General features: G+C 43.6%; 1 protein-coding gene across 1 annotated transcript; it reads left to right on the top strand.

Annotated features, from left to right (window-relative positions):
- The first annotated feature begins 528 nt into the window (after positions 1 to 528).
- Positions 529 to 1,332, top strand: LOC126278725 (nucleolar protein 58-like). Its single transcript, XM_049979000.1, has one exon. The coding sequence runs from the start codon at positions 529 to 531 to the stop codon at positions 1,330 to 1,332; it is 804 nt and encodes a 267-aa protein (XP_049834957.1).
- Positions 1,333 to 11,454: the final 10,122 nt, after the last annotated feature.

Raw genomic sequence — 11,454 nt, 5'->3', positions numbered from 1 at the left:
CATCATTTCCATATGCAGATTCTAGAAGAATTTAGTGTTAAATACACTGCTAGCCCTGGCACTTCGCATAAAACTGCGATCCTTAGGCTCGGGTCTTTCCTGTGAATCACTGATAAGCAAACAGTATTCTTAGGAGGAATATTCAATTTTCTTTCTAACGCTTTTTTAATGATTAATACCATACTTCTTTTTCTTGTAGTTCCGCGATTAGTTTTTAAGTAGCGGCGCATGATTACAGTTTTTCTTTTAGGTGTATATAATTGTTAGTTCATTGTTTTTTGTGTGTTTTTTTATGTCATGTCCATAACACATCACACTTTGTCGGGATTGTGTGCGGTTTCTGTACCACAACAAATCGCTCATGTAATTACAGCGTTGGAACGAAGTTGTTAAATTTTTATGTGTATGTGGAAAAATATATGGAGTGGATTATTTTTATTGTGCATTTTAGATCAATTTGTTTTTCATGAATGATCACGAGAAGTAAGGCACGACTATTATCGAGCTAAAACAAAAGAGGATTGCATAATGGATAAGGGGCAGGTTATTGCCGGGGATAGGTTCGGAGATGAGATGGGCACATTTTTAGCAGGACAGGGCGGCAGGTTCGTTGATGAGGAAGGTGATTTGGACACGATCTTAGAGCAACGTCGCAGCCGTGACTATGATAGTGAGCTAGATGATGAAACAGAGAAAGGCACACAGGTCGAGACAGTAGCAGTAGTTTACAGTCAAGCGAACGCGAGCAGACAAAGATCAGCTCGATCACGTCAGAGCTCTAGCGCCCAGGTGTCCAGAGTTACATCGCCCATGTGTGACGAGGATCAAAAAGATGACATTAACCCAATACTGAGCTCCCTACGATCAATGAAAGATGAAGCTGACGAACGGCGTAAGAAGGAGAAGGAAGAAGATGAGAAACAACGTAAGAAGGAGAACGAAGAAGATGAGAAACATCGTAACAAGGAGAAGGAAGAAGATGAGAAACATCGTAAGAAGGAGAAGGAAGAAGATGAGAAACATCGTAAGAAGGAAAAGGAAGAAGATGAGAAACATCGTAACAAGGAGAAGGAAGAAGCTGAGAAACAACGTAACAAGGAGAAGGAAGAAGCTGAGAAACAACGTAAGAAGGAGAAGGAAAAAGCTGAGAAACAACGTAAGGAAGACACTGAGGCAATAATTTCACATATAGGGGAAATTCGTGGGGAATTACTAACAATAAAGAAAGAATGTAGAGAAGCAAAACAAATGCCAATGGTAGCACAAAAAGTAGGAGGCCTAGCCAACACGGCAGCAACAGGGGTATTGAAAATCGCAAAAGTAACTTCTTAACTCGCAGGGCGCTTGCGACGTGCGACACGAGCCCACTCAAAATCCATAGCGGTCTTAAAGACTCAAGGTAATTTTGCGGTTACGAACATCACAAAACCAATGGAAGAAGTAGAGTGTCGGATAGCAAAACTAGAGCGAAACGGGCACACGAGCACAGCGCGTTCGGATACCAATGATGGAGTACACAGAATAATGTCTCCGAGGAAAAGCCCGCCGTGTTCTAGCCCGGTGACAATTGCGGCACTAACAATGCACACGCAGAAACAGCGAGTAACAGCTCTAATAATTGCAGCCCACTTAGAAGAGTGAATGCTGAACGCCACTTCCACTGTGATACAGAGGTAGCTCATCAAAGTTATCAGCAAGATAGATCAGGACACTCAGCAGACGTGCAAGTATCGGAAACGAGTGACAACACAAGTGAGACGATCGGACAGGATTTTGATCAGAATCACTTCCTGTCGATACTAAAATTCCAGAATTTCAAAGATAATGGAGGGTCGAGGCATCCGAAGAGCTGGATGATTCAGTTTACAAAATCACTACCGTCGTCGTGGCCAACCCAGGCAAAATTAGAATTTATGTGTGGGCACATGGAAGGCCAAGCCGCCGGAAAGATGCGGGATGTGGCAGCGACGTGTCGGACTTATGAGGAATTTGTCGGTGCATTCCTGCGGACCTACTGGTCAAACGAAACGCAAGACAGGATTAAAGAGGAAATAATATTTTGTCCTGAACTAGATGTGTCCCGGCATAGGAGCGTAACCAAATTTTTTGATGATTTACTCAAGAAGACTCAGTGTTTAGATAGTCCATATAGCAACGGAGATATCATTAAATTTTGCTTTTCCAAATTACCAGTTAGGTATCAACAGACACTTGTCGTGAAGTGTGGCTCTGACACAGAAGCATTCAAGGGTCTATTGCGCGACCTCGAAGTAGTCTTTGATAAACAAGACGCAAAGGACAGTAAGAAGGCGCAAAGTAACAAATACCACGGGCCAGAAAGGGAAGACGGCAACAGATCTCATAACCGCACTGGTCAGTTAGGAAACCAGGGTTACGGAAATCAAGGTTACGCTATTCAAGGTTATGGAAACCAGAGACACGGAAACCAGAACGTCAGGGAACAGGGTCAATCTAGACAAGGAATGTGGGACAGGAGGAATAACGAACGACAAAGCGACCGTAGTTGGAGACAGCGAAATCACGGACAACAGGAGAACCAGGAGATTGAAACTGGACCTGCAAATCCTAATGCACGTCAGAGGGGGAGTCTAACAAGGGATTGGCGCTAGTCCATAGGACTCCACCACATCTCTCACATAAAGAAGTTCGTGGAATAATAGTAGCTTAAGTGGTGTACATAGTAGAATAGGCAAATATATGAACCTTTCTTCGGGGACAATAATCGTTGCATTATTAGATTAAGATTGTTAAACTATTAACACGCTGCCTTGTCTCACATAAGAATTTACTGTTGCTTTCCTTTTTGGTTTATGTTCGCGACATACTATATTGACGGAGTAGGAGCACTACCATTCTATGGGCAATGGTTTTGTCCTTTCCTGTCTGGTGTCGATGTTGAGCGATAATGATGAGATGTCGCACAAAGGGGCGCATACAAGAACGTGCTCCTAGAAGCATTCTGTGAAGTCGTGATACGCTCCATAGCGGCCACAAATAGTTCGCGAGACGTTCATACCAATGCTTGAAAGCACGCGTCAGTGCACTGCAAGATTGTGGTATACTGCGTGATTGCGTGATTTCGAGGATGAATATGGGCAGTATTGTTTTTCCAGTGATGCGCCAGCATCGTTGTCTTCTAAGTCGGTGTGAACCTGTGAGCGTTTGACTCCAATGGTGCCCTAGATGGTAGAAATGCGGGCATAAAGCCTACCATGGAACCATGTAGGTTCCACCCCCCTCAGAGAAACTAACGAATTTGTGAAGTGCTTCGAATATTTCCAACAATGTGATTTAGTGCCCCATTCTCAGCACAGTCGTGAACAATGTGCAAGCACAACTTGACACCCGATGAACTTTGTTTTTTTTTCTTAAATTTCTTTCTCTAGGGTTGTTTTTGTAATGTATGTTATACCTTGTACGTGTTTGTGAATTTGCACTGTAATTCTTATGTAAGTGAGAGTAGGACGCACAAATTACCAATTACTGTATTGTTCGCTACACCATGTTTTTGTGTATTCTGATTTTTTTTGTAGTGTGTATGCAAAGAGTGTGCCCGAAGTCCCCATAAACTTAAGCAGATACCACCACTGTCATTGTGAATGGACCATCAGTTCAGGGAAAATTTTGTAAAGGTTATTCTTGCTGCAGGGAGACAGAATGAATCGGAGGTTCTAATTAGATTCTCAAAGCTCAAAGAGATTGTTAACTTAAATGTTATCATGTGTGATTAAATTCAGGTTAGTTTAATGGTTGAAATTGTTGTAATATCTTGGGCATTTAATTGCAGACCTCTCCAACTCTGATTGTAAAGTTGGCTACAACATGTGAAGTTGGCTACATCATAAATAATTCTCCCTCTTTTTTTTTATAGAGTGCGGCATGGGGAGTCAGTTGGCAAGATTGTTCTTGGGCGATTGACTCACTAACTTGCTCCTAAGTGAGCCAACCGCTCACCAATTACAATCTAAAATGGCGTGGGGGCTATGAAACGTGGCAGAAGCCCTCTCTAATATTTCTATCTTACTCTGAGTAATTCGATTTTCCTCTCTAAATGCATGTGAGCCGAAACTAAATTAAAATCAAATGGTAGTTTTTGTAATCTGCCATGAAGTTAACCACGTGAATTTAGAGTCCGGTGACAGGCGGGCTCTGCTGATCTTGAAAGGGTTAAGCCGACGGGTGTGAGGGAGTCGAGTGAATGCTTTCCAGACTACGACATTGTCATAATAGCGGCGGAGACCCGGTCGCAGGGGCCTGAAGGAGCGGCTGGGCTAGAGACTTCGTTACTTCGCAGAAACATAGCGAAAACACTTTCTGGCGTGCTACCAGCGAGGTGTGGGAATGACTTGTGTTCACAGGCAGTCTTTGCGGGCAAATTCCCGCGTTTTCTGCTAAATCGTAACTGTGATTGGCTTGCTCAGGGCATAGCTCCGTGACGTAGCATCATAGGCCCAGAAATTGGCGCCAAAAATCTCGATTGGTGGAATTTTCCGCCGGTTTTCGAGTTGCTGATTGGAACGTTTAACCACGGCCACTGTGTTGGGGGTGGGAATGTTCTGTGTTCGGTTTGTACGGGTGCTCTTGTGGTTGTCGGCTCTCGCCTTTTGCTCCGGGTAGTTTACAAGTCTGAGCTCTCGCTGTCTTCCGTTGGCTGTCTAATACACTTTTGTGTAATTGTAACTGTTTGATGAAGTTGCTGAAGTTTCGTCTTCAACGTAATTTTCCTTGTACATTTGGCAATTGAGCGTTCTGCGTACAAGCGGCCTATGTTGTCTGTCTTGAGCAGTTTTGGCTAAAGTTGACTGTATCGGAGTTACTGTGTGACTTTGCCTGTTAAAATCAATCACTGTACCGTCAGTGACTGTGAGGGAGACGAAGAAGGCTCGCCAGAGAGGCGCATTCATGTTGCTACGAAGTCTTTAGCCTGGAACAACCAAGCCAGGATAATTTGTCTCGGGCTATACTCGTGACTATCATAACCACGACGGGACGTCTTAGCAACCAGCCATCGCCTCCAGGACGACAGATCGTGTTCTTGCAGTTAAGAAGACAGCTTGGTAATGTATGTCCGCAGCAGCGGCGGATTAGGGATTTTCGTAGGTGATAATGAGAGCTCAGCAGAGCGCACCTGTTCGTCTTTTTTCTAACTTTGTTCTGTCTTGGGTGTTCTTTGAGTTCCCACTACTGTAGCAGCAATTAATGTTGCGTTGGCTGTGTATTTCTCTTAAGATTTCAGTTGCAAGGAATTGGCTCACCTTACCACTTCGTCATAAATATCACAATCTAGTTTAGGGACAACTTCACCTTCACAGCATTTATTTGAGTATCGAATTTCGCCAGGTTGATGTATTGTAAACGTTTCATGTGTTTTGTTTATGAATTTTGGTCGTAAAATAGTTATTTTGGACAGAACTTTCATTGTGTTAATCGGTGGATAAATCATTTCATTTCTCACTACGTTAATGAAACTTCCCTTAATTTCTATACAATTAAATTATTGCAGGTGGCAAACTCTTCTACTCCACTAGTAGGATCGATTACAGTCAGTTCGCGTTTTTCCTTAATCCATGTGCTACAGCAAAACTAGGAGTTGGAAAAGGGGTGGCTTAATGCATCATTTCCATATGAAGATTCGAGAAGAATTTAGTGTTAAATACACTGCTACCCGTGGCATCTCGCAACTTAACATCTGAGGTTATCATTCCTCTAGAACTTAGAGCTACTTAAATCTAACGAACCTAAGGACATCACACACATCCATGCCCGAGGCAGGATTCGAACCTGCAACCGTAGCGGTTGCTTGGTTCCAGACTGAAGTGCCTAGAACCACTCGGCCACATCGTCCGGCGAAAGCGGAAAGGAAATGACTGTCGGAAGGAGTGACAGCATAGAGAAAAGTCAAAACAACCTTCTGTGAAATTAAAAATGAGGATGGTTACATTGAGAGTGCAATGGGGAATACACTGATAATTGCAGATGAGAGAGTGGGTAGGTGAAAAGAGTACACTGGAGGCCTTATTGAAGAGCAAGACTTGTCTGATAAAGTAGTACAAGATGAAACTGGAGTCGATATAGTATAGATTGGAGAACAGTATTAGATTCAGAATGCAAAAGAGTTTTGGGAGACTTAAGACCAAACAAAACAGAAAGGATAAATAACATTCCATTGGAATTTCTAAAACTATTGGGGAAGGAAAATCATTGGTTTGTGAAATGTATGAGTCTGACAAGATACCATCTGACTCTCGGAAAAACGTTATCCACACAATTTCGAAGATAGAAAGAACCGAGAAGTGCGAGAATTGTCGCATAATGGGACTTACAGCTCATACTTCCAAATTTCTGAAACGAATAATATGTAAAGGAATGGAAAAGAAAATTGTGGATGTGTTAGATGACGATCAGTTGGCTTTAGGAGCGGTAAAGGCAGCGAAGAGGCAGTTCTGACGTTGCAATTGATAATAGAACAACGACTAAAGATAAATCAAGCCACACTGATGCGATTTGTGCACCTTCGAAAAGCAATCGGTAGCATCAAGTTGTGCAAGATTTGCGAAATTCTGCCAAAAACGGGAATAAGGTATAGGGAACAACGGAAAATATAGAAAATTTTGTGAAAGAAACCGTAATCCCGGTATGCTAAAAGAGATAAACACAGAAGCTCAGGATGTCTTCAACGATTGCGATGAAGTGATTTAACTGGCAGCGCTAGAAGCAGTACGAGGGAAGATGTTTGGTTTGTGGGGTACTCAACTGCGCGGTCATCAGCTCCCGTACCAAGACCCAATTTTTACACGGTCCATTTTCTTTTCACAATCCAACGTACTCCCTCTTACAAGTGATGATGATGATGATGATGATGATGATGAGGCTAATACAAACACCCAGTCTCCGGACAGAGAAAAACCTTCAACCCGGGACCCCATAATGCAGAGGCAGCAACGCTACTCGCTAGACCACGAGCTGCGGATGGTCCTAACGACGAAGGTCTCTGCGTTCTCTGTTGACAGTTCACTGTCAGCGAGCCTGATCACCACAGGCAGAGTCAGAGATCAGTTTCTCCAGCCGAACAGTATTTTAAGTTGCCGTCGAAATGGGTCCCAACTGTCCTTCAGCGGTACCTTGGCCTCGTCTTGAGTACAACACTGGTGCATATTACTTGTAGTCTTGAAGACAACTATTGTAGCCCAAACTAGCAAAACGTGCGTCACAAACTCACAATATTTTAAATAAAATCCGTCGTTATTTAAATGGCATCGGTTTTAAAGGGAAGAGGAAAGTTACTATTTCGTGTAGTAAGTCATTTAAGATCAAGAAGAGGTCTAGCAAGAAGCACATACTGGGTGATCAAAAAGTCAGTACAAATTTAAAAACTGAATAAATCACGGAATAATGTAGATAGGGAGGTGCAAATTGACACATTTGCTTGGAATGATATGGGGTTTTATTAGAACCAAAAAAATACAAAAGTTCAAAAAATGTCCAACAGATGGCGCTTCATCTGATCAGAATAGCAATAATTAGCACAACAAAGTAGGACAAAGCAAAGATGATGTTCTTTTCAGGAAATCCTCAATATGTCCACAATCATTCCTCATCAATAACTGTTGTCGAGGAATACTGTTGTGAACAGCACTGTAAAGCATATCCGGAGTTAAGGTGAAGCATTGGCGTCGGATGTTGTCTTTCAGCATCCCTAGAGATGTCGGTCGATCACGATACACTTGCAACTTCAGGTCACCCCAAAGCCAATAATCGCACGGACTGAGGTCTGGGGACCTGGAAGAACAAGCATGACGAAGTGGCGGCTGAGCACACGATCACCACCAAACGACGCGCGCAAGACACCTTACACGCATCTAGCAATATGGGGGGGGGGGGGGGGGTGGAGCGCCATTTTGCATAAACATCGTACGTTCCAGCAGGTCTTTGTGAGCCAGGTTGGGGATGATGCGATTCTGTAACATATCGCCGGCCGAAGTGGCCGAGCGGTTCTAGGCCCTACAGTCTGGAACCGCGCGACGCTACGGTCAGATTCGAATCCTGCCTCGGGCATGGATGTGTGTGATGTCCTTAGGTTAGTTACGTTTAAGTAGTTCTAAGTTCAAGGGCAATGATGACCTCAGATGTTAAGTCCCATAGTGCTCAGAGCCGTTTGAAGCATTTGTAACATATCGGTGTACCTCTCACCCGTCACGGTAGCGGTTACAAAACCAGAATCACGCATTACCTCGAAGAAAAAAGGCACGATACCGGTAGAAGTAAATCCAGCAAATACCGTGACTTTCACGTTGTGCATTGGAGTTTCCACGACAGTTATAGAATTTTCGGTAGCGAAAATTCGGCAGTTGTGGGCGTTGACAGACCCTCGGAGCGTGAAATGAGCTTCGTCGGTCCACAACACGTTACTCAACCAATCGTCATCTTCCGCTATCTTTTGAAACGCCCACACCGCAAATGAGCTCCGCTTCACTAAATCGCCAGGTAACAGTTCATGATACCGATGGATTTTTTACGGATAGCATTGGAGGGTAAGCCTGAGTGCCAACCAAACAGTAGTTTATGGAATTGTGGTGCGACATGCGACTGTACGAGCGCTGACTTCCCCGAGCATAGACGAACCCGCTACAGTCTCCATTTCTTCCTGAACTGCCTGAGCAGCATTACGCCTTGTGCTTGGTCAGCCATTACGGGGTCTGTCGTCTAAACAACGTGTGGCTTAGAACTTAGAAGTCATTCTCGCCACAGCTGCATTTGGCAACGGACCTTTACTCTTTCGAATACCCTTCCTATGGCGATAGGATCGTAACGCTGAACTTGCACATTCCCCATTCTGATAATACAGCTTCACTAAAAGCGCCTTTTCAGGTGATGTCAACATGCTGCGACTGCTGGCGCATCTGATTCTCTCTCTCATTACAGCTCCTTGTATACACGATTGTCATGCGCAGTCTCTGACGTTTCACTGTCCAGAGCCAACTGTCGGCAATTTCGTGAACTTTTTTGTTCTAATAAAACCCATATCATTCAAACCATGTGCGTCAAGTTTTACCTATCTACATTATTCCGTGGCTTATTAAGTTTTAAAATTTATGCTGACTGCCGGCCGTGCGGTTTTAGGCGCTGTAGTCCGGAACCGAGGGACTCCTACGGCCGCAGGTTCGAATCTTGCCTCGGGCACAGATGTGTGTGGTGTCCTTAGGTTAGTTAGGTTTAACTAGTTCCAAGTTCTAGGGGATTGATGACCTTCTGTAGCACGAATAAAACTGGTAATGATATACTTTTTTCTTGAAACAACGCAGTCAAAATGTAAGCGCCAAGCTCAACAGCATACCTTTTTACCTTTTCCTAATAAACACTAAAATTCCATGTTACTCTGAGTTACGAACACAGTCAGGTCCACATTAAGTTGCCAAAGAGAAAACTTCATCTGTAAGCAGAAAACTATTCGTAGAAGTAGCAGAGAGAACGGGAAAGCAAATGCAGCAGCAAAAAACATTAAGATGAAATTGAGTAAGAGAGAATAAATATTTATCGGCTGCCTCATAAAGTTTGGTCACGAAGTAAAATTTCAGATGTACTGGGAAAGGTAAGTTCAGCTATTAACCGTAATAGGTCTGAAGTAGTATAAATTTTGTGAAACAATATTTATCAAAATTGTGTTTGACGTGTATAAGGAGTTAAGCAGGTACGAAACTGCACGACGTTCGAATCGGAAAGACATGCGTAGGATGCGGTTCTCCAACTGAAATTATGCTTACGATATTATTTGCAACGCCTGTGTTATTCCGACTTACGATGCATGTTCTTCGGACATGCATGCATGCAATATCTAATTTATCAGCAGACAGAGGGCGAGCGAGTTTCAAGTAATACATGTATCCCCTGTGTGGTAATAAAACATTACAGGGCTGTATAACACTACAGGTCGGGATTCATCTATGAGGTCTTTAATATCTTATTTGTATCTGTCAATTGGTATTGATAAATTGCGATTTTGGTGATTTCTTTACATAGTTTTGGGTGATTAAGTCCCGACGCTATGAAAAGCTGTCATTTAGTTACATGCTATTTTCGATCTATTATGTCTTAGTTTCGGATAATAAATCATTTATTAATATGAAAGTTGAAGCATAATGATGGTAAATGTTTGAGATCACTTGGAATAAAATTTTAATAACAATGTAGATGACGTGACATCAATCGTTTATTCCTAGAAAAAAGAAAAAGAGTGCTAATTGTGCGTTTAAGGACTGTCAGTGTCAGGTTCAGTGATCGAGACTGCAGAAATAATTGATTGGACGAGGTTCAATTGCACACAGTCGTGTAGGGCGACTTATGACTTGGAAATGCAGGTAAATTTCGTGACGGGCTAGTAAGGGCTGCGAGTTTGTCGCGGTATCAAAACTACCGTAGCGCCGCCGATGGTTTGCTTTAAACTCGCGAAAATACAATTTACGCGAATTCTTAATGTTCGCGAAAGGGTAAAATATTTGATGATATATTGTGGAGGACAAAAGTTTGGATAGAAAGATCATTTTCAAAATCCAATATAAAACCTGTTGATCGAAGTAGCCTAGCAACTAGAAAGCTCATACGTGGTTATCAGCAGAAACAGTGTACTATTTTTCATGCACACGTTTACACTACATCGAGGCATGGATGATTTGTGGGCGCGAAATAAACATCTGAAAGCATTTCATTAAATGAAAAAATATAAAGATGTTTATTCGTATATTTCGTTACTTCATAAACAGTGATATATTCTTTTAGTGGTGTAGAGCCTTACCTATTATTAATATTGTGACAGACTGATCGTAAGTGCTCTCGTTTCTGAGCATTGGAAAAAACTGCTGTTTCGAAGAGCGCGCCGCAGCGCGTTGTGTGAAGCAGTCGCCCTCCGTTTCTGATGGTGGCGCCGCTGTGGCAGTCACAGCTTTGGTGTCTCCCTCTAGTGGAAAATTGGAAACGTTGCCTGTTCACGTGCATTTAAGGGCCGCTATGAGGTCACTTAGGAGCGAGTCTTGTCAGTTGGTCAGTCTGGGTCTGTTTCTCGTCCGCATTGGTGAGGCAGTTAGTGTCTGCCTGTCGTCCGGAGTGCTAGTATGTGTTAGGCCGCCAGTCTGTTCGAGTTTGCTCAGGCAATGGTCGTTGGCGGTTGGATCGATCGGTTGGTCGGTCGCGAAGTGGGACACTAAATGACTTGTCCTTGAGCGTCGGCGCATGTGGGGTCCCCACGTGAGTTCAGTGGGCCGCGCCGTATAGTGAGGGATAGTGGCTTCGCGGCCGACACTAGGGCAACAGGAGCCAACCTACGACGTCGGTCTGGCCGGTGCGAGCTGCGACGCCGTGAGACGGGAGATCGGCGCGCCTTCCTGCGTCCGTTGAAGCGGCTGGCAGCGGACGGTTCGGGAGAGCGTTTTGGGTGTGGTG

This window comes from Schistocerca gregaria, chromosome 6 (assembly GCF_023897955.1).
Source record: "Schistocerca gregaria isolate iqSchGreg1 chromosome 6, iqSchGreg1.2, whole genome shotgun sequence".
Lineage (NCBI taxonomy): Eukaryota > Metazoa > Arthropoda > Insecta > Orthoptera > Acrididae > Schistocerca > Schistocerca gregaria.
Note: the sequence above shows the minus strand (reverse complement) of the source record. Positions and strands in the feature narration are given on the sequence as shown.

What these genes read in the sequence shown, in the direction of transcription:
- LOC126278725 (XM_049979000.1), top strand. Translation starts at nt 529, where the DNA reads ATGGATAAGGGGCAGGTTATTGCCGGGGATAGGTTCGGAGATGAGATG.